This window comes from Mus caroli, chromosome 17 (genome assembly GCF_900094665.2).
Source record: "Mus caroli chromosome 17, CAROLI_EIJ_v1.1, whole genome shotgun sequence".
Lineage (NCBI taxonomy): Eukaryota > Metazoa > Chordata > Mammalia > Rodentia > Muridae > Mus > Mus caroli.
In genome coordinates this window covers 60,354,738-60,377,509 of record NC_034586.1, presented here as the reverse complement: position 1 = coordinate 60,377,509, position 22,772 = coordinate 60,354,738, and the positions used below count along the sequence as shown (strand labels likewise).

At 43.1% G+C, this 22,772-nt stretch overlaps 1 protein-coding gene across 5 annotated transcripts in view; it reads right to left on the bottom strand.

Moving 5' to 3' along the window:
- Nucleotides 1-1,765: 1,765 nt before the first annotated feature.
- Fer (FER tyrosine kinase) overlaps nucleotides 1,766-22,772 on the bottom strand; it is a 276,129-nt gene continuing 255,122 nt past the window's right edge. For all 5 annotated transcript variants that reach the window (XM_029470881.1, XM_021186574.2, XM_029470883.1 and 2 more), the window contains 3 exons: nucleotides 14,731-14,885; nucleotides 10,579-10,701; nucleotides 1,766-9,525 (listed from right to left, as the gene is read on the bottom strand). In XM_029470881.1, coding sequence (XP_029326741.1) covers nucleotides 9,383-9,525; nucleotides 10,579-10,701; nucleotides 14,731-14,885 — 421 coding nt within the window. In that variant the 3' untranslated portion in view covers nucleotides 1,766-9,382. The remainder of the gene's footprint in view (nucleotides 9,526-10,578; nucleotides 10,702-14,730; nucleotides 14,886-22,772) is intronic.

The window sequence follows — 22,772 nt, the reverse complement described above, 5'->3', positions numbered from 1 at the left end:
TCTGAAACACAAATTGTGTTCTCAGAAAACACTTGACAGAAGATTTCACCACAGTGATGCTGTTCTCCTCTTAATTACCACTAATTTCTTAGCTCCATCAATTGTCCCAGTAGTCCCTTCTATTTTTGACCCTGAAGTCAGAGCCACATGGCTGACACTGCCGAGTTCTGCTGCTTGCTGGGGCTGGAACATGCCCCCTTGTTTTGTTACATTATTACCAGCTTTCTGTTTTCCAGCTTCTTCACCACCTAAGCGTGGGTGTTCTAGAATTTGCTCTGTAGACTGACCTTGGCTCAGGGATCTGCACGGCTGTCTCCTAAATGCTAGGATTAAAGCCGTGTATCAATACATCTAGACCTGAGCTTTTCTCTACTTGAATTCACTCTGTACCAAGCATTCCTTGAACTCAGAGATCTGCTGGCCTCTGGAAAAGTCTTCTGCTTGCTTTTGGAAAAAGATGTAGAACTCTCAGTTCTTCAAGTGCTGTGCCTGCCTGGATGCTGCTATGCTTCATGCCATGATGATAAGGGACTGAACTCAGAATCAGTAAGCCAGCCCCAATTAAATGTTGTCCTTTATAAGACTAGCCTTGGTTATAGTGTCTCTTCAAAGCAATGGAAACCCTAAGAAGTTGATCCCAGAAGTAAGATACTACTGTGATAGGCCTGTTCGTGCTTTTGTTTGGAAGAATGTGGATTTTGGGACTTTGGATTTGGAAAGCCATGGGATGCTTTAAGTGGGATGTAATGGGCCACCCTACTAGGAATATGGTGCTGATTTGAACTGTGGGATCCAGGCTCTACACGTTTCAGAGGAGAATAATTTTAGTATGTGCTCTAGTGACTGTTTTTGTAGTATTTTGGTGAAGAATGTGGTTGCTTTTTGCCCTTGTCTGAAAAGTCTACCTGAGGCTAAGTCTAAGTGAAGTGAATCAGATTAACTGCATCGACAAAGGAGGTCTCAGAAAAGTCTAGCATAGACTTTGTCCTCTGGTTGACTCTCATGAGGAGCATTTGGATCAAGCATAGAAAGGAAAAATACCAACTGTTTAAGTAGTAAAAGGGCCCCAGGAAGTGAGATGCAGCTCAGTCCTGTGCTCCAGGAGATTAACATATTGAGAAAGTGGTGACTTTGAGGCAAGATCCCATCCAGCTAGGCTTCTTGTCTATGCCTTTGCAGTTGAACAAGGGATAGTCACATCTAGGCATTATTATTACCTGGTTATTGTTTTCATTTGAACTTTAAATCTAAAATGAAGTACAATCCAGAAATGGATGCGCACTTGTGATCCACATCTTGAGGAAGGAAGATCTGAGAGTTCTACATCTTGTTCTGAAGGCAAACAAGAAGATGGTCTTCCAGACAGCAAGGAGGAGCATCTCAAAGCCCACCCTAACAGTGGTAGTCTTTCTCCAACAAGGCCACACCTCCTAACAGGGCCAGGCATAGTCACACCGTACCCCCAATACATTTAAGAAAACCCTGGCAAATTCCCAAAGCGCATAGAAATCTTGTACTTGAACTACATTTCAATTTTGATGCTAAACATAAAGAGACCCTTGGACTGAAGCACACACCATTATCATCAGGACTTACACACTTAATTACAGAGAAACCGAAAACTAATAATTGCTATGTAGTGCTACAGTCTGAGGAGGCCAGTTACCATGGAAATCTCACTTCCATTTTCTTCTTTTCTGAGCATATTTATGTGGCAGAGGAAGGGAACTGTAAACACAACAGAAAGATCAAACAAGACACGGCACAGTTTGCTGTAAATATTTTACATTATTACAAAGACATAATAAAAAGAGGCCTGCAGACCAACGGATGGTAATTGGTCTCTGGTACAAGAAGGCTGTCCAAAAGTGGCCTTAATTTATAAAAATGATTAAATTGTGTTAAAAAATGTAGAAGGCAATTTTCGGAATGTTCTATAATGTTAGCCAAAATTCAAGGTGTATTTCTTCTGAACATAAAACTTAACAAATAAATACAATCTGAGACACAGTCAGCCAAAGCAGACAACTGACCACTCCATCCATCTTCAGGGTTGTTTACACAGCTGGATAAACCACCGCAGATCTTGTTCATGTTTTATACTCGACGTTTTCAGAAGCACCTGATTTCCAGTGTTTCTTTTATCCACTTCGCAAATACATTATTTTAAAATAATATCAACAACAAAACATTAAAGGTACTTCAACATGACATTAAAATGACCATCCACTGGCACTGAATAAACTCCGAGAGCCACAGAGGTGCTTGGCTCGAGGTGCTGATTATAGATGGAACACCTCGCCTGCAGGTGGCTGGCCCTTCTCTCTCACCGCTGAGCTTATCTAGTAACAAGCAGAGAAACAACTCAGAAAGCGTTAGTTCTGAACCTGCTCTCTGTGGGCCTGTGCTAGGAACACGGGTGGGCTGACAGCCCGGGCACCAGCTGAGTATTCTGTTTTTGTGGTTAGTTGGCTTGGACTCCTGAGGAAGTTGGAGTAGTTCGTGGGTCTCCGAGAGCTCACTTTTATTTTCTGCTACTTCCAGGGATCCTTAAACTTGGTGTGGTTGCGTGGTTGTGCTTTTGGAGAGCACAAGAGGACTCGCCAAAAGCACCCAGACCAAACAAAGAAGCTTACACACAAACTAAAGTGCAAAGAGAACAGAATGTGTACCACCGCTCATCCTCGGTCCCCAGCTGCTCGATCATTTACATACTGAAACACAGGCTAAACATGAAGTCTACAGGCATTGAAACATAGGGTCTTCAGGTGTTTGACTAGAGAAGCTGATTCTACAGGCAGTCTTGGTGGTTTATGAAGGAGGATGATAACGGAAATATCCCACATGAACTGTGTCCACATAGAGAACTCTTACAGGTCACAGTTAACAGCAGACATGTTATCAGAGTGAAATTCCAGCAGACGGAAGGGCATTTTTTTTTTTTTTTTTTTTGTCTCTAGCCGCTTTGGTCATGGATTGGAAGCAAATGAACTTCAGTTTAAGTTTGATTTGGTCAGAGCCTCTGGATTGTCCAGTATAGCTGCAGTAACCTGCTGAAGGTACGGAATAGTCTCACTGACACTGAGTCAACATGCCTCCATTGGGATGTGCTCATGTTCTGTGCCCCATGGATGTGCAAGGCCCAGGACCTAAGGGGTGATGGGAAATTGTGGTTTTTTTTTTTTTTTGAGAACTGTGCTTTTCGTAGTATTGGTTTTCTGAATGCTGCTCCAGGAGAGCAATTACAACTAACATGGGATGGGCCTCCTCAGCACCCCACATCCAATTTAAGTACAGCCATCCCCTGTGTGAGGCGTGAGCTTGCTTCCTGGCCCTGTGTGTGTACACACTAGTCTGGCATTTCTTATGAGTTGGTAGCAAGTTTTCCCCACCAAATTCTTTGTAAGCGAAAAATTCTTAAAGATGGTTTTTGGCTTAAGAAAGAAAACACATAGAATGGTGAGCTGAAAAGGAGGTTTTTTTACATAGGGTATCCATCCATACCATTCTGTCTGATTCTCTCTTAGCCTCCTGAACCCCCAAGGTTCCAAACACAGGCCACTTAGAGCCTTGGGGAAGACGGGCTCATGGTTTGCTCTGTAATGATTGTCAGGCAAGTCAGTGCTACATGAAGAAGATAGGAGGCAGAGTTTGGGTGTGTGCTGGTGGTTACAGGAGGACACCTGGCTTCTTACTGGACCAGTCTTGGATCTGCTGGGTAGCATTTATTACATACTTATTCTGATGCTATAGAAATTCCCAGCAAACAGGAAAGGGGATAACGTCTGGTTCTCCAGGAAGGAGGCTGCTTTGGGAACCACCAAGGAGAGCATGTTTTCACAGTGTTATGGGTATCTATTTAGGTAGGCTGGCTTGCTTTGAACTCAAGCCCTCACACTGCCCTCTTTCTTGAGGCTTTGGGAAATCATCTAACATGATGTAACTTGAATGATTTAGATATTGCTCTTAAGAAGGGAATAGAGGATACAAAGAGGATTCATGTAGACTGGTGTGTGGGAAGACTGGATGCCCAGGGCTTTATTGTAGACTATTCTGTCCCAACATTTCTTTAGAAGGATGTCAGCTTACTAGCCCAAGAATAGGGACATTTTCAACCTGGACATGCCCATGGACAGTAATCTTTCTGACCTTAGATCTCTGAAAGCCTTACTGATAGGCTACTCATATAGCACACTGGGCACCTGAGCATGCCCTCTCAGCTCCCAGACTGCGTGCTCTGCCTTCTCGGGTCTGCATACTCCCTGTAAGGCAGGGAGCCCCTGCGACATCACTCTTGTGTTTATAAGCCGATGATGAAGGCATTTCTGTTCTGGGAAAGCAACAAAGTAACAAGAAAACAACAACAAGAAAAGAGAATTGTGCCCCTGACTGTTCCTGTACCTGACATGGCAGATATGAGGGGAAACGTTCTGTGGCAGGCCTGTTACTGCTGTGCAGCACCCCAGTCCTCTGGTATATACACCTTGTATCTTACTGGTTTAACAGATGTTTGAGTGCACAGTTCTGAAATTCAAGAAGAGACTTCAATATTCTTGTTTGAGGACTCTTACAAGTTTGCTAGTAAGGACGCCAAAACTGTCCCATTAGTTTTTAATTAATAAAGTGAAACTCTGAAACAGTCATAGCCATTTCCTTCTAGCACTGGTGACACACACTCAGGTAGGTTGTTACTCAGTTTACCTGTGCTTATGAAAGGAAATGGGGCTTGAGTCCCACCCTCTGCAGTCTTGGTGAGAACCAGTTGCTGATCCCTGAGACAGCATGGAATGTAAGACCGTCAGTCAACTCGAGCCCTTCAAACAGCGGCTGTGGAGGCTTGAGGTGTTAAATTTGGTGCTGTGCTGGCTGCTCCCCAGCCTAAGTCTGGGTCCACACTCACTGGGCTTTCCCCTGGGTCTCATTGGTGTTCTCAGTGCTGTCTTCCTGGGACCCCTTTGTGGGAATACCTGCCCCCTCACCCTGATGCACTGTGTTCTGCCTCAGAATGCTTTTTGGGCTAGTTTTCATGGCTACTTGTCCAACTTCCTGCCGCTTTGTTTCCCTCCCGAGTGCAGTATAGCACAGAGTCCTGCTCAGCAGGTCCCTCGGCAGGGCAGGAACCACTTAGTCAAATGCAGCACATGATGATGTAAGCATGTTCTCATTTAGGAAACTTCAGCCCAGGTCAGGTTCTATTGCATAACAGATTTCTAATGAGATAGGAAACACTGTAGCCTTCACCTAAGGAATTTTGATAACTAGTACAAACATAGAGGCTTTGGCTATTCTCCTTCAAGACTGAGCACATGGGACCTCACGTTCACTGAGTGGAAGACAGTGAGGGGAATGTCACCTCGCATGGTGTCATCCCTGAGTGGGGTGCCAAGTGGCTCCTGCTGCAGCGAGAGGCTCTGGCATTGCCGTGGGCTCTTTGGGACTGATGCTCTTTTCTGGTCTGGCCCCCTGGATTTCCTCAGGGCTCCTGGTGACACAGTCTCTGTCTAGTTTCTCCACATGCTATGGGGAGCTGGTTATTTCTTGTTTGGCCTTCCTGCAGGTCACCTGGGCAACTCACTGACAGACCCACTGCACCCCAGTTCATTAGTCCTGGCCAGAGTAATGAATTATTTTGGAGCACGGTTATTTCTTACTATTCCAGAAATTTGTCGTTAGCAAAGTGTAATGCTATTCCCGACTTTCATCTTTGCATTAGTGGAAGACAGAGGGATGGCTCCTGGGTGAGGGGGACATTTCTCACACTGACTCAGGGTGATGATATATAGTTGATTAACCATCTGTATTAGAACATGACTTTCAAAAGGACATTTATGGGAGCTTAAATCTGTCTCAGTAACTCCTAGCAGGGTGATCTTGCTGGCTTTTAAATCAGGGTCTTTTCTTATACAGAAATGACATTTTGGGTTCTCAGAAAAGTATGTATTCAGAGTTGACATGAAACTAATAAGCCCAGAAAAATATAAAGTAAAAATCTAATAAAACATTCTAATGGTATAGTAAATCTGTTAATAAGAGGAAATACTTTATTTTCATAGTAAACTCTCATGCCACTTTAATGATCAATTTTCATATAAAACTTTTGATCCAATCTACTGAAGATGCTGACACATAAGCGAGCTGGGTCTCTGCAGCTCTTTCTTGGCTGCTGTGCTGTTTTGTATGAGGGCTCTAATCTCCAATAGGAAAGCCTGTCTTCCCATGACAATCCTGTCTACTGACAAGTGGCAGGGAGAATGCCAACGGTGTGACAAACAGAGCGTACTGAAAGGAAGGGGCTCAGGCAGATAGCCCTTAGGTGTCACTCTGCTTCAAAGACACATGGCTGAAGGACGGTCACACACATTAAGATGATATTCAGGCACGCTTGCAGAGCATGTCACAATCATACTGCACAGCAGACCTGACCTGCTGTACCTCCTGCTCCCTGCCTGAATGCAGCATGTTAGATTGCAACTGACATGCTTGCTTGACAACAGTCTTAGCACAGTGCTGTGGTGACGTCAGAGGAGCTAGCTGACGGAAACTGGCTAACACAGAAGGAAACTTGGTTGTTTTAGGAAATTAGCACACTCTCAGTCAGGAATTCTGTTTTCTCTGTGAGACTCACACTGAATGACTGCAGGCTGTGTGGATGGAGGTTTGTGGGAAGGTGGCCAGCTATGACTCAGGAACCAACTCTACTGTCCCTGGTTAGCCTTGGAAAAAGGAGAAAGGATCACATGAAACTTTTCCCCTGTGGCCCTGGTAGCAGAATGATGGGCTGAAAAGGGCCAAGTAATTCTTTATCGTCTTCCTAAGAAAACGGCATTGAGGAGAAAGCTTAGATCACACCGAGTCCGCACCAAATGCGGCCATGACAGAAAAGTTTTCTGTCTTTGACAAGCAATGACCTCCCATTTCTCAGGAAGATTTCCTGGTGACTCAAGGTAGATACAGCAGAGGGAAGCCAGGCTGCTCATGTTCGCCAGCCTTCTCCTAAATGCCCAGCTTGCTGACCTGAAGGGATGCCGATGAGCGCAGTCATGAACAGGCCCACAAAGCTCTCGGACAGAGAAATAAAGATGTGTGACCAGGTTCAAGTGTATCCACACCAGTGTTACCGGGAAACCACTGTGGACAATTATTATTTTTTTAAGCAAGGATGTCGTAGAGTTTTGTGCATTTCTGAAGCCTCTTTTCCCTAAATCAACTTGCAAATCAGAGCTGTATTTATATGTGCACTTTTTGGGTATGGATTAGCCTCCTAAAGTACATAATTCCAATAATTATCATCGACAGAAGGGATGAATAAATTATGCTTCAAGCATAACAAAATTAACAGTAAGAATGTTTTGCATAAGCTTTCCTTAATGCATGTGCCTCTGTTAAATTTAATATTCTAGATGACTGACGTGATTCTGAAAGGCTCCCGATGAGTTAATCTTAAACTATACCTCTGTCTGCTCTGGGACAAAGAATAAAATAGAATTTAAATGTTGCAGATGTCATGATGTTTTGAAAAGCCTCGTTAATTTAAGCAAGGAGTTATGATGTGAATTGCAAATTCTAACAGCCTGGATGAGCGAGTATCAGTGCCATGTTCTCTGTAACCAGAATGCAGGGATTAAGCTTCACGTCTTGTTCACAGAGGCAGAGCCAAGCCAGCCTCCTGTCTGAGCTGGGCTCGGACTGCTAAGTAGTGAGAGGCTGGTTTTTTCCTCTTTTTCATGGACAGATTCAGTTGGATCCTGGAAGGGAACGTCTTATCTCCTTCTGAGGGCCGGCAGATGCCTGGAGAGCAGGGCCCTTAATGTGACTGCCTGAGTTTGCACTTGGGTTGCCATGGTGTGTGCCATCAGAAGGCCGCTCTGCTTATTTACCGTATCTGACCCATGGGAGCGCTGTGCGGAGGAGGAAGCTAGTTTGTGTGCTGCAGTGAATGGTGTGGGCAGGCTCATTATGCCTTCACTTCAGTCTGCGTTTACGAATCACTAAATGTGTTTAAGATTACAAAATTAGTAAGGGGACTGAAATGATGGATACGAGTCCTTCTCTTCAGCTGCCTCCTGCAAAGTCTGACCTATGCTCTATACGGCCAGGCAGGCAGGAGGCCATCTCCCGGACACTGATCCTGAGACAACTGTGCACAGGGGAAAGTCCTTGACACAGCTAAGATTCAGCTCAGTCACAGCCTGGTTTTACCTGATGTACATTAGATCCACAGGAGACACTTTAATGGTGTGCTTATGTACCTGTGCATTATCAGTAAGATTTCCAGGGAGTGGCTTTAGTGGAAAAGAGGAGATAGAGGTGTGGGTGTCCCTAGAGATTTTCATCATCAACGCTGACTTGACATCTGGCCCGTCCATTTCATTCACAGCAGCCCTGCACTTCAGTAGATATATGTGGATGTGTTTGTAACCGTGCATCATGGATTCTGAAGACCCAGAAACTGGTACAAGTAAAGGGACTTTCATTCTGGGATTGTCTCCTAGGATGAAGACACACAATCAGAACCATGCTGTTCTTCCTGTGGACGTTAGTATCTAAGAAAGTTTCCACTGGGCTCTATGAACTCCTGAAAATTTCTTAGACCTTGTTAGGGAATTGAGACCCAGATATAGGGTATTCTGAAGGCGTACATCTGGGAGGAAGGCAGGCACTCTTGCTTTCTTCTCCCTGGTGAACACTGGCTAGCTGCTCACACATGCTTCCTGTCATCCTTGTCCTCTGCAGTGTCCTGCAGAAGCCGCTGCCTCTGTGCCCTGAGCTCTCTGGAAATTTTCTGTGCACCACTTTCTGTAGCCTGGACTGGGGAAGTAAAAGACAAAATGACACGGGAGTGTGATGTTCTCACCAGGCTTGTTCTGACAGAAAAGAAAGAGAAACCCTAGGAAGTCCAAATGATTCCCAATATATGATTATATTTATAGATACAACCTCGCCTTGGCAGAGTGGAGAGCAACTGTGGTGGGCACGTATCCTGCAAGCATGCGCTACCAAGGCTGTTTATAGCACCAACCGAGGAGGGCCTGTGGCAGAAGACAGCAGCCCACAGGCTGTGCCTAGAGTAGAAAACCTTGGTGAACACCGATTGTCCTAGGTATTAAAGATAGACCTTTTTTTTTGGCCTTTCCCATTAGGCCTGTGCTTTTCTCTTTACAGTGGTATCAAATGGCAGGGTTGCTGTGGTTAGCTAATACAGCTCTGGGTAGGACTATTTATTTCTTGAATAGATTTGCCTTTAACATAGTTTAAAGTGGAACATACTTTAAAAACCCAGTTAATAAAAAACATAACCTTCAATGACGGTTGCAGTGAGGTGGTATAAAGTCGGGGTGACTGAGGACAGAGTCCTACAGGCGGCATCCAGCCCTGGCTGGCACTATGTGATCGTCTTCTTAATGACAGTGAGCTCTCTGTGAAGATCGTTGAACTTAGGGCGGTTTTCAGGCTTGTAATCCCAACACTTCATCATGATTGTAAAGATCTCCTCTGGACAGTTCTGTGGGGCTGACATCCGGTATCCTGAAGATACAAGACAAGAGTTGAGAGCTCAGAAAGGGGGGTAAGGGCATTACGCTGTGTGTAAATGTTAGCACCTTATGCAGTAAGTGGGGTAGAGAGCAAAGCCCTGTGTCAGTGTCATAAACACGCTCCCGAGCACGCACGTGTGGGTGATGCAGAACACACAATCTCAGAGCCACGTGTTTGTCAGCAAGTCAGAAGTAGGCTCTAGCATATATAAAAGCCTATTTTAGTTGTTCTAAGAAGTACCTTCCATAATGATCAGACAGACAGGGCAGGTGTGGCTGGGGTTTATACACACATTCAACAGTGAACTGAGAACAGGCTGGTGTCTAGCAGCATTGGGGGCTTGTGCTAGGAGGTGTGGGTTCAAGGAAGGAAGGCAGGCTACCGCCACACTCAGGCAATCATCTGAACAACATCCCTCTTGTTGGAAGCTGTGTCCCACACAAGCATGTGTGGGGTGCTACTGCCACCCTGCCTCTGTCTGGAGCACCCTGGTGTTTCTTTACATTACAGCTTCTTGGAATTCCTTCTGGAAACAAGAAGCATTTTCACCTGGAGAATTAAGGGACTTATCTAGTGTGGAATTTAACACCTCTCTAAGGCAGTCTACCTTCTTTCTCTCTCTCCGTGCTGAGCACCTGGCCTTTACTTACTGTGATACAGAGGCAGGACTGCTATGTACACAGTTGACACTCAAGAACTGTGCAATTACGTTAGGAAACAAATTACAAAACCAAACACCCAAAAAACAAACAAACAGAACCAAGAATGCTTCAAATGCATTTACAGTTGTGTTGCCATGTTCACAGCTATGCTTAGCTGGAAGCTACCTAAGGGCCACAGGTCAGACAGGCTTGCAAATGTTTGCTTCTGTTCTGTAGGAGCTGTAGCATCCATAGTATTCCAAAACAGACTTCTCTAACATCTTTCCTCCTTATTGTGTCTTAAACAGCACTGTGATTCTTCTCCCAAAGCCAGTGCGCGGGCGTGCCATGGGCACCACTTGCCTGGTGGACACCGATGTGAAGCACTAAGGCCTTGGCTCACCTCTCTCCACTTGCTCTCGTGCTTGCTGGTTTGTCATTCCAGGGTATGGGCAAACTCCTAGGCTGAAGGTCTCCCAGAGGAGGATGCCGAAGCTCCACACGTCACTTTCAGAACTGTATCTCCCTGAAAGGGAGGAGATAATCATAACCCAGTGAGTGAATAGGGTGAGAAGACAGTGGCTCTGGCAATGCGTATCAGCTTGTCAGCCTCCAGACGGCACAGTCAGACTTCCATAGGACACCACAGCAACATCCCATTCTCAGTACTCGCCTTAATGCCAGGGCTAGTAATGGTAACAATCAAATGAAGTCTTCAGGAGGCTAGTTCAACTAAATGAGCTACAAATGGTTCTTCCCTTCCCCAAGAACAAGAATTCAGCCAGCATGCAGGCTTATGTCCTTCCTCAAGATGTGCATCTCATAAACACACACCCTTGCACATATCAATGCCTAGGAAATTAAGTAAGTCAGATTCCTACAGTTTGGTCTTCTGTCTGTGTCATTTTCTTTCCAGTAAAATAACAAACAAACTTAAAGCATTAAGGAAAGTTTCTTAACTTCAATTTTTTCTCATCACTGTTTGTAGATATTCTTACATGCTTAAAGGTCTCATTTTCTCCACCGATAGTTTCATTTGCAAAAAATACATTTCTCTATGTGGTCTGAATAGACTGGAAATTAACATAGCTGGCTGATAAAAAACAACTTCTTCAAATTACATGGTGTCTTGTTTTGTCAAAATATCTTGGTGCACCTGTTTTATTGAGCTACATAAGCTGAACTCTTAGGAATGTTTTTGGTCGCTTTCAGCAGAAGCACAGAGATAAAATCCTACCCAGGAAGCCTTGTGGAGATGGATAGGAAATCATGGAGAAGCAGCAGAAATGTCCCTCCCAGTCTAACACATGGCACATACACACTGTTACATCTAAACCCCACCTGCAGTACTGTTGATGGCATTTTCTGTTCTTGAAGTGAACCCCCCCCCCCCCCGCCACAGGTCTATATGTGTATGATATAGGTTGGCCTTTATCTCCAGACCCTCCTACCTCTGCCTCTCCAGTGCTGGGTTACAGGCATATGTCACCACACACAGCATGAAGGTCTCTTGAACCATAGCATTTCCTATCCATCTGCTACCCCAGGATTTGTAAATGACACTCCTAGAAAATGGTCACGTTCCTCTAAACCAGAATGGCCTCTTCCATTCTGGAAGAGAGTAAAATGGCCGAGAGTCTGCCTGTGCTGGGGTGCAGTCCTCAGCCTGCAGCACACACTCATTATCCACCGCAGCTGTGGAAATCAGCTTCCGGCTGAGCTGGGAGGTAATTACGGACATTGCCAGTGCTGCTGGCTTAGGAAAATTACTTTTCTTCTCTACACATCAAGGCTTTTCTTGAAACTCATTTGGTGGCTAAAGGTTAAGGCTAATTTTGGGAAGAACTTAAGTTATGTAGACTTACATTTTATCTGGTAAAGTACTGTCTGGAGGAGATCAAGAAAGGCACTTTGTAAACAGATCCCACTTGGGCTATGCCACCTGCCTGACCTTTGAACCTGGCTAATGTCACCACTGCAGAGTAAACTGAGGGCACTGTGCTGCTGCTTCAACTGTCTGACCCTCATGGTACCCAGTGAGCTGGAGAGATGGCTCTAAATTTACATATGCATAGAGGAGGAGACATCTTGCCCAGGCCAGCTAGCCAGCAACATGGAAGCAGAAAATCCTGAGTCCCTCTCATTCCAGGGTCTCAGTAGTTACATCACACCATTTAACTGAGAGGAACGTCTGCTTAGTTATGTTGTGGGCTCCACTATGATCTCCAAACAAGCAGGTGGCCAATGGTTAACTTGTTAAATAATTTTTGAGACTATAATTACATAATTTCTCTCTTTACTCCACCCAAACCCTCCCATGTTCCCCTTCTGACTCTCACTGCAAGCATGTGTATACATATATATTTCTGTATGTGTATATATATGTGTATACATATATATAACTGTAGCCTCTTCAGTCCGTATCCTGTTACTTGTGTGCATGTTTAGGGGCAACCTATTGATGTGCTCTTCCCTAGGGAAGACCCCTTATCTCACTCCCTGCTGGAAAACCTTTTCAGTAATGGACAGATAAATGACTTTATTTCTTAGTTGAAGATCAATAGACTACCCGTTTCTTTATAAACCCTGTACTTTTGTTGAAAACTGGACTGGGAGTGGAAGAGATACAAGTTATGTTGTCTGAGTGTCCTGCCGTTTAATTACTGGGGAGAGCTGAGGATTGAATGTGAGATGTCCCCTACAGGCTCATGTGTGTGTGGTCAATTGGTCCCTAGGGGCGATGGTGTCTGGGAAGGCCAGGAAGCCTGGCTGGAGGAAGCAGGTCATGGGGGCAGGTGCTTATGCCTTATGCTCCAGCACTGTTTCCTGATGCAGTGTGTGAGCCAGTCCCCTGCTGCCATGTCTTCCCTGCCAGGACACACCATGTCCCTCTGGAAGCATAAACCAGAAATAACCTCCTCCTCCCTTGAGCGTGACACACTCTAAGATCGACAGTCACACCTTACACCTCCATGACTTGAACATGAGCATGGAGAGGGGAATTAGGTGGCTAAAGATGGGGGGTGGGCGGTGCCCTTTAAAAATGTTTTAAGTAACACTAACAGCACAGCTTAACCCAGCAGACCTAAGCCAAAGCTTCTAGAAGATGGGTCCTTGGACATAGGACTGTTTTTATCTTCCTGACTTCTTAATGGGAGACCTGGGCAATATTCTGGCATCCTGGGGCAAGCAAGAGGGATCAGTTGGGAAGAGAGGGATAGGAAGTAAGTCTAAACCTGAAGTACAACAAGAAGTGAGGACTTTCATGAGATAATTGCTGTCCCCAACCCTGCTTTAAAAAGCAAAAACAACTGCAGGGCTCTGCAGCCAATCTTCCATTAAAAAACTGTGAGCTGCTGAGGCTGACCCTGAGGCTGTGTCTCTCTCAGGTACTTCCTCTTGGACGGGACAATCCATGGTAAGCTGGCATGTGTATCTAGAGTCTCTTCCTCAATCACCTAAATTTTTCTGCATCTTACAAAATCCATATCAAAGTCAGCTAAAACAATGTCCCTGAGTGTCAATCGAAGGGCGTCATACTTGTCCTTTTGACTTAAAAATACTTTACATCTGTCTGGTCCTCATGTCTAAAGTTAGTCCTGACATTTGTAAATGTAGACAGGTATTCATTAAAGCACAGTGTGGTTAAGAGGTCCACTTTTGCTAGCCATAGCACTTAAATCACAAGGAGAAAACCCAGTTACAAAGGTTTTTACAAATGCTTTGTATCTATAGAAAACCTCTGTCACCTTTCATGCAGTGATTGTTTCCCTTAGGGATACAGCCCATAAGGAGGAGCACCTACTTCAGAGAAGAATCCTGTGGGAGATGATGGGGATTCCACTGAACCCTAGGTTGGTTTACAATCACTAGAAAGCTCACAAAAGCCCCTCTTGCTGGCAGGAGGCATCTGACTCAGCCTCAACAACCCAATTACATATACTCAGATCTTTACTTAGAAAAAAGTTTGGTAGCTCCTCAAGAAGTTCAACTACTTTATACTACTTTATACTTTATATCATTGGGTGCAGAAAACACGCTTCTATGAAAATACAGTACTAACCATACATCTAACAACTGTGGTAACATGCACTGACTCCCATGCATTGTCTTCTGAGTTTCTTAGGATAGGGATATTTTTAAAAATTTCAGTGGAAAAAAGAAATTCCTGCTCTTATAAAAAGCAATACCCAACTTTCTCTTTGGTCAAGATTTATATAAGTTCCAGAGGCTGAGCTCAAGATCCTGGAGACTTGACTGACAGTTTAACCTTAGATGAGATTACTAGACCAGTTACAAGACATTCAAACCAATGGGCCAGAGCCACAGCTACATCGGATGTACAGCTGTGCAGGTAATCACATTCTGCACAGAATTCTCAGACATCTAGTCATGTTCATAGACTAGCAATCTCGCACACAAGAACACTTCTCATCCAGTGTTGTTCCTAAAGTAGTTCCAGCCCGGATGCTGCCTTACCCCAGCCACACTTGTGAGTGCTTCCTGCTGATCCAAGCCATGCTTACTATCAAAAGGAAAGCCTGAGTATTCATACCATAATTAAGAGCTTCCGGTGCTGTCCATTTAATAGGAATCTGCTTTAAGCCAGAAGATGAATACACTCCACCGTCTTCTTGCCGAGACATTCCAAAGTCACTGATTTTCAGAGTATGATTTTCACCCACCAGGCAGTTCCGTGCAGCCAGGTCCCTGGGTTATAACAAGATGCAGAAAACACCCATTAAAACACATTGAAAGCAGCATTCACATTTCTGGCTTCCACACTTTGCAACTTCACATCTGCAGTGTATTTATAATGAGGTGAAGAATGCTTGTGATTTACCAGACTCCCCATCAATTCTGTCACAGGTAAGAATCACCCAAGAGAACATTTGCATATGGAGCAGGCACCAGATAGATTTCCATTTAAATAGGAAAAGCTCAGATTCTCCATTAGAGAAAGTTACAGAGGAGAGGCTAAGAGCATTTGACATTGTCTCTCTGTTGACTAGCTTTCCTAGGGCAGCACTGCCCAAGGGCTGCTGGCATAAAGGACTGTCAGCTACTGTGCACAAAGTGACTCAGTCACAGTTGCTGCTGAGTACCTGCAGTGTGGTCAGTGAGGCTGAGAAATGGACTTTTCATTTTGTATCCTTCTAGCTTATTATATGTACGTAGAGGCATGTGGCTGCTACGGTAAGAGACTATCTCTAGAGCCTCCCTAAGAAAGGGAAAGGCTGGGGTCGTGAGGAAATGAACAGGTGGAGCTCTACATGGTGGCTTGACTCTCTATCCCTCCCAGCTGAACTGTACTCACTGGAGGCTGAGTCATATGGCTAACAGAGTAAAGTCTCTTTCCTAGGAAAAGTGAGGAGATGCAGCAACCAGACCCATCTATAAAGTTGTAGGTAGGTATATGACCTTATGACATGATTTGGATGAAAACGCTTGTGTTCTTGGGACAGACTCCCAGGAAGGAGTCCTAGTGAACAAGCTCGTGGAAGGCCTCTTTGATAACTGCATTTCCTCAGCCCTGAGGGAAGGGTGTGTTAGAGATGGTTTCCTCCCAACATGCCTTTCTTCCACATTAGTAAGAGAACCCAGAGTTTAGCAGAATGTTTTGCCGGTGGGTTAAAGCATGAAGCTTCCCAGTGTCCTCTGCAGTTAGGTGCAGCTGTGCTGGGCAGTGAACTAACTGGCAGCTGAACAACTGTGTCCAGTGTCTGAGCAATGTGCTTTCCCTCTCTCCCTTCTGCTAGTTTGAACATGGACATGATAAACAGGAAGGTGTGAGCAGAGGCAACAGAATAACTCCCTTAGAACAGCAGGAAACAAGGAGCCTGGGTTACTTCTGAGTTCTAGGGAGTTGCCAGACATGGCCTGTGAGTGGATTTGCTTTATGAGATGGTGTATGCTACTGAAGTGGCTTTCATTTAACTCCTGTGTGAGTGCCTATAACAATAAGCAGTAGACTCAGTGGTAAACTTGGATTTGGATGCCTTGAGTGACACAGAAGAGAGCTAAGAAGGGCTTCAGCATACAGGAAGCACCCATGCACAGGGTGCAGTGCAGAGGATGCTTATAGGAGTATATATGCAGGCTGGAGTATGATGGGGAGGAAGGCTAATGCAGGAGGGAAATGTGACCATCACAGAGGTCCAGCTCTTGCAAAGCACATAAATCCTGTCCAGACAAGTATGTGGCACATGGTAGGTGCTCAGGAAACACATCATGAATGGGCAATATCTTATATAAATGTTCCAGGCTGAAGACATCCATTCTGGTTTTTCATTAAAATGAAAAAGTAATTTAAAAATTACTTTCTCCTAAGTAAATAGCTGGTTTCTACCTACTTGTTTTGGAACACACATCTAAGAATTTTTGGAAGTCTTGAGTCATACTTAAAGTTGCTTTGTGAAAAGAGGTCTCACTGGGCCCTGGCTGGCTTTGAACTCATTTGGTCCTCCTGTCCCAGCATCCCAAGGGCTGTGGTTCCAGGCATGCACCATTATGCTAGGTAAATCTCATTTGTATCTTTAGCAACTGACACATAAACATCTCACAGGGAATGCTGTTTCCTAACGGTATTCAATTAACCTTGCAATTACTAAACACAATTAGGATCAGAGAAATAGTATTTTCCCTTTTTAGCAGGGAACTTGGCTGGCTGTCCCTACAGCCATTCACAAAGACAACAGCACTTTGTTTGCTGATTTGCTGGGACTAGTTTTATTCATCTGATCAAGTCTCACAATGGAGAAAGATGGAGGAAGCCCAAGTTAAAAACTGAATCTGACTCACTGCCCAGCTTTTAAATGTGGCAGCTCACCACACACTCCCACTGGGGGAGTTCCTGCCAACGGAAGTGACAGGGAATGCTGGCTTATAATGATTGCCTCACCTGACAGAAGCTGCTACTCATGTCCTCTTGGGAACTCCAGCCTTAGCCATGGCAGAGCTGGCAATACTGCATCCTAGGTAGGTAGGTTCTGCTACTCATTGGTGTGGCCTTGGCATACGAAGCTCTGTGTTTGTTACTTATCTGCCAAACAGTCGTTGGCAGGATTAGGAGGGACAATGTGTATAAGCTAGCAGCATACCATAAATACAGCAACAACTCTTTCAGTAAGCTACTGTTGTTTTTTTCCTTCTTGTTTATAGGTTAGTAGTGTTACTTTTGAAACTACTACTGTCACAAGAGGCCCTGGAACGACATATGTAAATCATTTTTCAAAACAAGTCCACGTGTGAGGATGTCATGGTCACAAAGGAAAGGGGCGGCACCCAGAAGCATGCTTGCAGAGATAATCAATGTTGTCCACACCCTTCCACAGGCTTTGACATTTCCTCGAATTTCTGAAAGGATAAACATGGTAAATCTCTCATTTGGGTGAAGACCTGGCTCATTTGTTTCTGGAGGTGACTCCCAGCTGTATGAGAACACTGCACACTGAAGTGAGACCCAGACTGGGGCTGGTGCCTGTCTACTGACCAGGTTCAAACCAGACCACATGTCACTCGTGGTGTTAAATTTCATGACCTGCCTCCGTGTTCCTTTCTCCTCCTCGTCCCCAGAAAAAGGAATGTTTTCAGTACCTTCCTAACAGTAAACAAATCTGCGTCTGTTGTTAGAGATCACAGAGATGATCTGTTGGAGATTTTCAAGAGGCTGTGGCTGTATTTAATTCAGAAGATCTACTTCTACTGTTACATTGCTTTGAAGAGGAACACTATACAGCATATTAAGTTCTGAATCCAGATAGTCGTCAAAACCCACATTTTGAAGCTTTGTTCTCTCACAGATGTAAGATCATAACGCATTCACTTACTGATTACAACTAAGACCTCCAGGTAAACAACCAAGATTTTTCAGGATTCATGTATGTGATTCTGGAGTGTGATTAAAACTTGGAAAGGCAACCCAGGTGTTTCCTCTTCCTTCCATTGCTCTCCCTTTTGTAGCTCCCCCCTCAAAGCAGGCACAGAATGGCTACCTGACCTAGAAATGAAAACTCCAATGGAAGCTCTGTCTTTACACCAGACAAGGTGATACTTACAGGCTAGTGTAGGAAATGTTAAGAGAAAATAGGAGAGGCTCGCCTGATCCACATGTAAGGATGCATGCCTCAGCTGAAGCCCCAAGTTACTGTTGTGGATCACTCCAACATTCACTTAGATATCTCAACTAACATTTAAAGCACTACAAGGTCTAAGGTTAACAGACCTTGTTGCCTAACAGCAGTCAAAGCAGAAGTTTTGTCTGGACCTAATGATATTTTGTGATAATGATTTTGTTTTACAGCATGCTTTGTTAGGGACTAGAGTCTACACACAACAGAAAGACTAGAATTCAAACTACTTAACAGGTCAAAATTTAAGTATGCATAGGCTTGTAGTTTATTTGGTGGCACGTAAACATAGCATGCTGGGAAGGCCTTAGGCTAGATTCTAAACATAAAGGGGAAATGTAATCAGCAAATGCCAATCTTAGACAACTAGAAAAACAAGCTTCATGGCACCCAGTAATATAACACACTTGTATGGAAAGTCAATTCTTGGCAGAAATGTAGAAATATTACAATATCTGAAAAAAAAAACCAAACACTTGTCAGGTATATAGTAGACTCATCCCAACATTCAACACACTCAAGGATCAGGAAACAGGCAAACCAAAGAACACAAAGAAAACAGAAAAATGTGGACAGGGTTTCAGGGACTCCCAAAATAACAACCAAAATATGAAAGTAGAGATGGGAATCACAAAATAATACACATAAATAGAGAAACATAACGATGAAGCAATTTTGTTTGTTGAAGTATATGTACATAGTTAAGAATGTTTGTGAAGTCCTGTAAGATGGAACCCATACCTGGCACCTACATCAGGCCAAGAATCTGGGGCTGGAGAGCCAAGTCATTTTGCACACAGATTAATACATCTCTCAGTCCTCATCAGAAAGTCTTCTAGTAGATGGCAATCAACACAGACCCACAACTGCCCAAGTGTAGAGAAAAACAAACTATAGAATGCTCAGCCCTAAATGGGATATTTTTAATCACACTCCTGTAGTAGAAAATGATTTAAATTCTGGCCTGGGGTTTCTACCCCACCTTTGGTTATTAAATTCCTGGATAAAAGACACATATACACACAGCCTTTATATTGTTAATATGCCTTAAGCAGCACAATTGCTGGGCAGCTGCCTACCCTCCATGCTGTTAGATCTACTTTCCTACCGATAACCTCGAGTTATTACTTATTATTTTCTATGTTTCACCTGGGCTGCTCTTAACTCCAACTGGGCAGCCCTCAGGGCCATGTTTTCATGGCTCAGCTATCCCATGGCAGATTCTCCTTCCTCTTCTCCTGCACCTTCTTCTCTCTTCCTTGTTCTCATCTCTCCAAGCTCATGAATTCTAAACCCCGCCTATATCTCTTCTGCCCAGCTATAGGCGGTTGGCATTTTTATTTACCAATCACAATTTACGTGCCGACTCTCTTGTCTCTGGGGCATCCAGTCATGGGGGCCTCAAATTAGCATTAGGGCAACCCACTACATTTGCCCCTTTTTTTGTCCAATTAAAAAGGCTCTTTTCTCTAAGATAATATTTTGAACAAAGTTATAACAATTATGCAAATTATAAGGTATAATATACTCTTACAATGTCCAGTCTAAGATAAAGTATTTTATTGTCTATCCTAACTTAATAAGTTTACAATTCTATACCTCAATCATGTTTGATTTTAACTTGTATTAGCATATGAAAACCATTCTTTCAAATCTAGAAAAATCTATAATGCTAAACAACTTAAGTTTAATGCTGAGACTATAACTATTTAGTTTTGAACTCCATCAGAAATTTAAGAAGGAATATATATTTGAGTATGCAGGAACATAGCTTCCAAAATTTAAACAATTGGCAGAGATGGCTAGCTGCCTGAACAGTCTCCAATATTTTTATAAAGTTGGAGCATCTATCTTCAGCCTTTTGGTCCAGAACATCTGACAGACCTTACGTGAAGAATGAATTAAGGAGGGCTGGCTTATGCTGTCTTATCAGAGCTTAGTAGTTGACTATCCTGCATCCATTTGTCCTTTTTTGGACAGCATTCTGTGTGTAAATGAAATGAGGGCATTGTTCAGTGGCTATGTTGCTACAAGTGAAACAACACCACATAGAGGTATTGATGCTCATCTCCTTTGAAGTGGAATGGCTACTGTTAGGAGCAGATCTGCCTTGTAATCAAAAGATCTTTTAATAATGAAATGATTTTAAATGCCATATTCTGTGGATCTCTGATGCTTTTGAAGACCATCTATCTATATATATCATAACTGAATTGTTAAATATTGATTATTTTTAGCTATTTACTGTTTGAATAACCTTGAAAACATTTTTTATCATAATTAACTAAATTAGAATCTAACATGACCATGAGTTTGACTGACTATTAACTTGCATTGCTTAATTATTTTAGACAGTTTGAAGTAGCAGTGGTTAAAAGGACTGAGTCTAAGCTTTGTATTTTTAAATGAGTTGGACAAGTACAATGTCTAAGAGTAACAAAATTAATTTTAAATTTCATATCACTATACAAAGATTTATACCAATGAAAACCTTAAACCTGTATTAATATATAAATTCTGTACCAATGTAAGAAAAGATAACTTCAATTCTACATCAAAATATAAAGATTTCTTCTAATGTAAGATAATGGCTATAAAATGCTTTGTTTGAGAGTAAATTTAATAACTAACCTTTTTTGTCTAATTTTTTATTAAAGTTACTATAGCCCCCTTTTTCCTTTTCAACTCCCTTCCTGTTACCTAAGAAAGAAGGATAGAGAAGAGGGAAGGAAAGATAAAAATTCCTGAGTCTAAGTTCTCTTTAGTGTCCTCCCCGTCCAAAACTATAATTATTTGTAAATTAAAATGACAACATACCTATAATTTATAAAATAACCAAAAACAGACTGTAGAATGCTCAGCTGTTAATGGGATATATTTATTATACCCCCTCTTCCCAAAACTCTGATCTTTGGAGACCAGAAAGAGTGTAAATTCAGAGGCAGCAAATCACTAAAAGGAAACACACACACACACACACACACACATACACACTCACACATAAAACCTTTGTGAATTCCAGATAAATATCAAACAAGTACCTAAACATATCCTTAAGCACCAAAATCTATGGGAAATATTTAAAAATCTTAAAAGTCAACAGGGACAATAACATCAAATGAAAATGTTTCAAAAGATTGTAGATTTCTCAAAACAAATGATAGCAGAAAGAAGACTACTTTGTTGGGAATATTTTATAAATTAATATGTTGGAAAGTTCTTAAATTGACTCACAGCCTCCATATTCTATCAACATATTAACAGGTACATTTGTCAACTCAGCAAATCCAAGAGTTAAGGACATTGTTGGATAAGAAAACCTAAAAGAATTCAATGACCGCATATCTACTTTACCAGAAATGTGTAAAGCCAAACAATATTGGAAATCAATGCTAAGAGGTAGAGGGAGCAACACTGAAATACAGGGAAAGGAACACTGCTCTTTTACCTCTGTTTTCTAGAATAAATCTGAATAGTAAAATCAAATATAAAGGCCCTACCTTACCAGGATTTCAGTGTGTCCATGTGAATGTTAGACATGGGCTGCCAAGAAGATGGCTCAGTGGCTATGATACTTGCCTCGTCTGATTCCTGTGATGCACAGGGTGGAGTCAGAGAACTGATTCCTAAAAGTTGTCCTCTGTCCTCTATAGGCACTCCATGACCCTCCCCCAAATAAACAGGTGTGACACATGGGATAGTCACCATGCTAAGGGGAGGTGTGTGAGTGAACCTGTTTCTTTATCTTAGGCTAAAGAGTATCACATTACTTGTAAAGCCTAGGGCTGAGTGCATTGTTGCATTATTCTAGTGCTATCACAGTACCTGTAAAGCCTAGGGTTGTACACATTGCTGCATTGTTCTAGTGCTAGAACAACTGGACAGTGACATACATCGATACTGCAGAAAATTCAAGGAAAGGAATTTAAAAGATCAAGATTGGAAAGGGTTTGTTACTGATTCTATAAGCAAACCCCACAATTTTCCAAAATCGCCATGAAAATCTTTCCATCTGTGAATGAAAGTCAGCTTGGTATCACACCTTCCCCAAAGTCTGCTGCAATGCTTCGCTAGTTTCTATCACACACTCACGGAAGACATGACACAAGGCAACTTTTGAAAAGTATAGAGTGGCTATCTAAGTCATTTTATAGGGTCAGCAAACCTCAAGCATAAAAGTCTTGAACAGGGCAACAGACATTGCAGACATGAATGTCAGTCGCATAAGAACTAGGGAAGGTAAACACAATAGTTCAGGAACGGGGTGAGAGAACATGGTATAGGCTCTGATGGCAGTTATTCTGGGCTAGTAGTCAAGGGAAGGTAAACAGAATAGTTCAGGAACGGGGTGAGAGAACATGGTACAGGCTCTGATGGCAGTTATTCTGGGCTAGTAGTCAAGGGAAGGTAAACAGAATAGTTCAGGAACGGGGTGAGAGAACATGGTACAGGCTCTGACGGCAGTTAT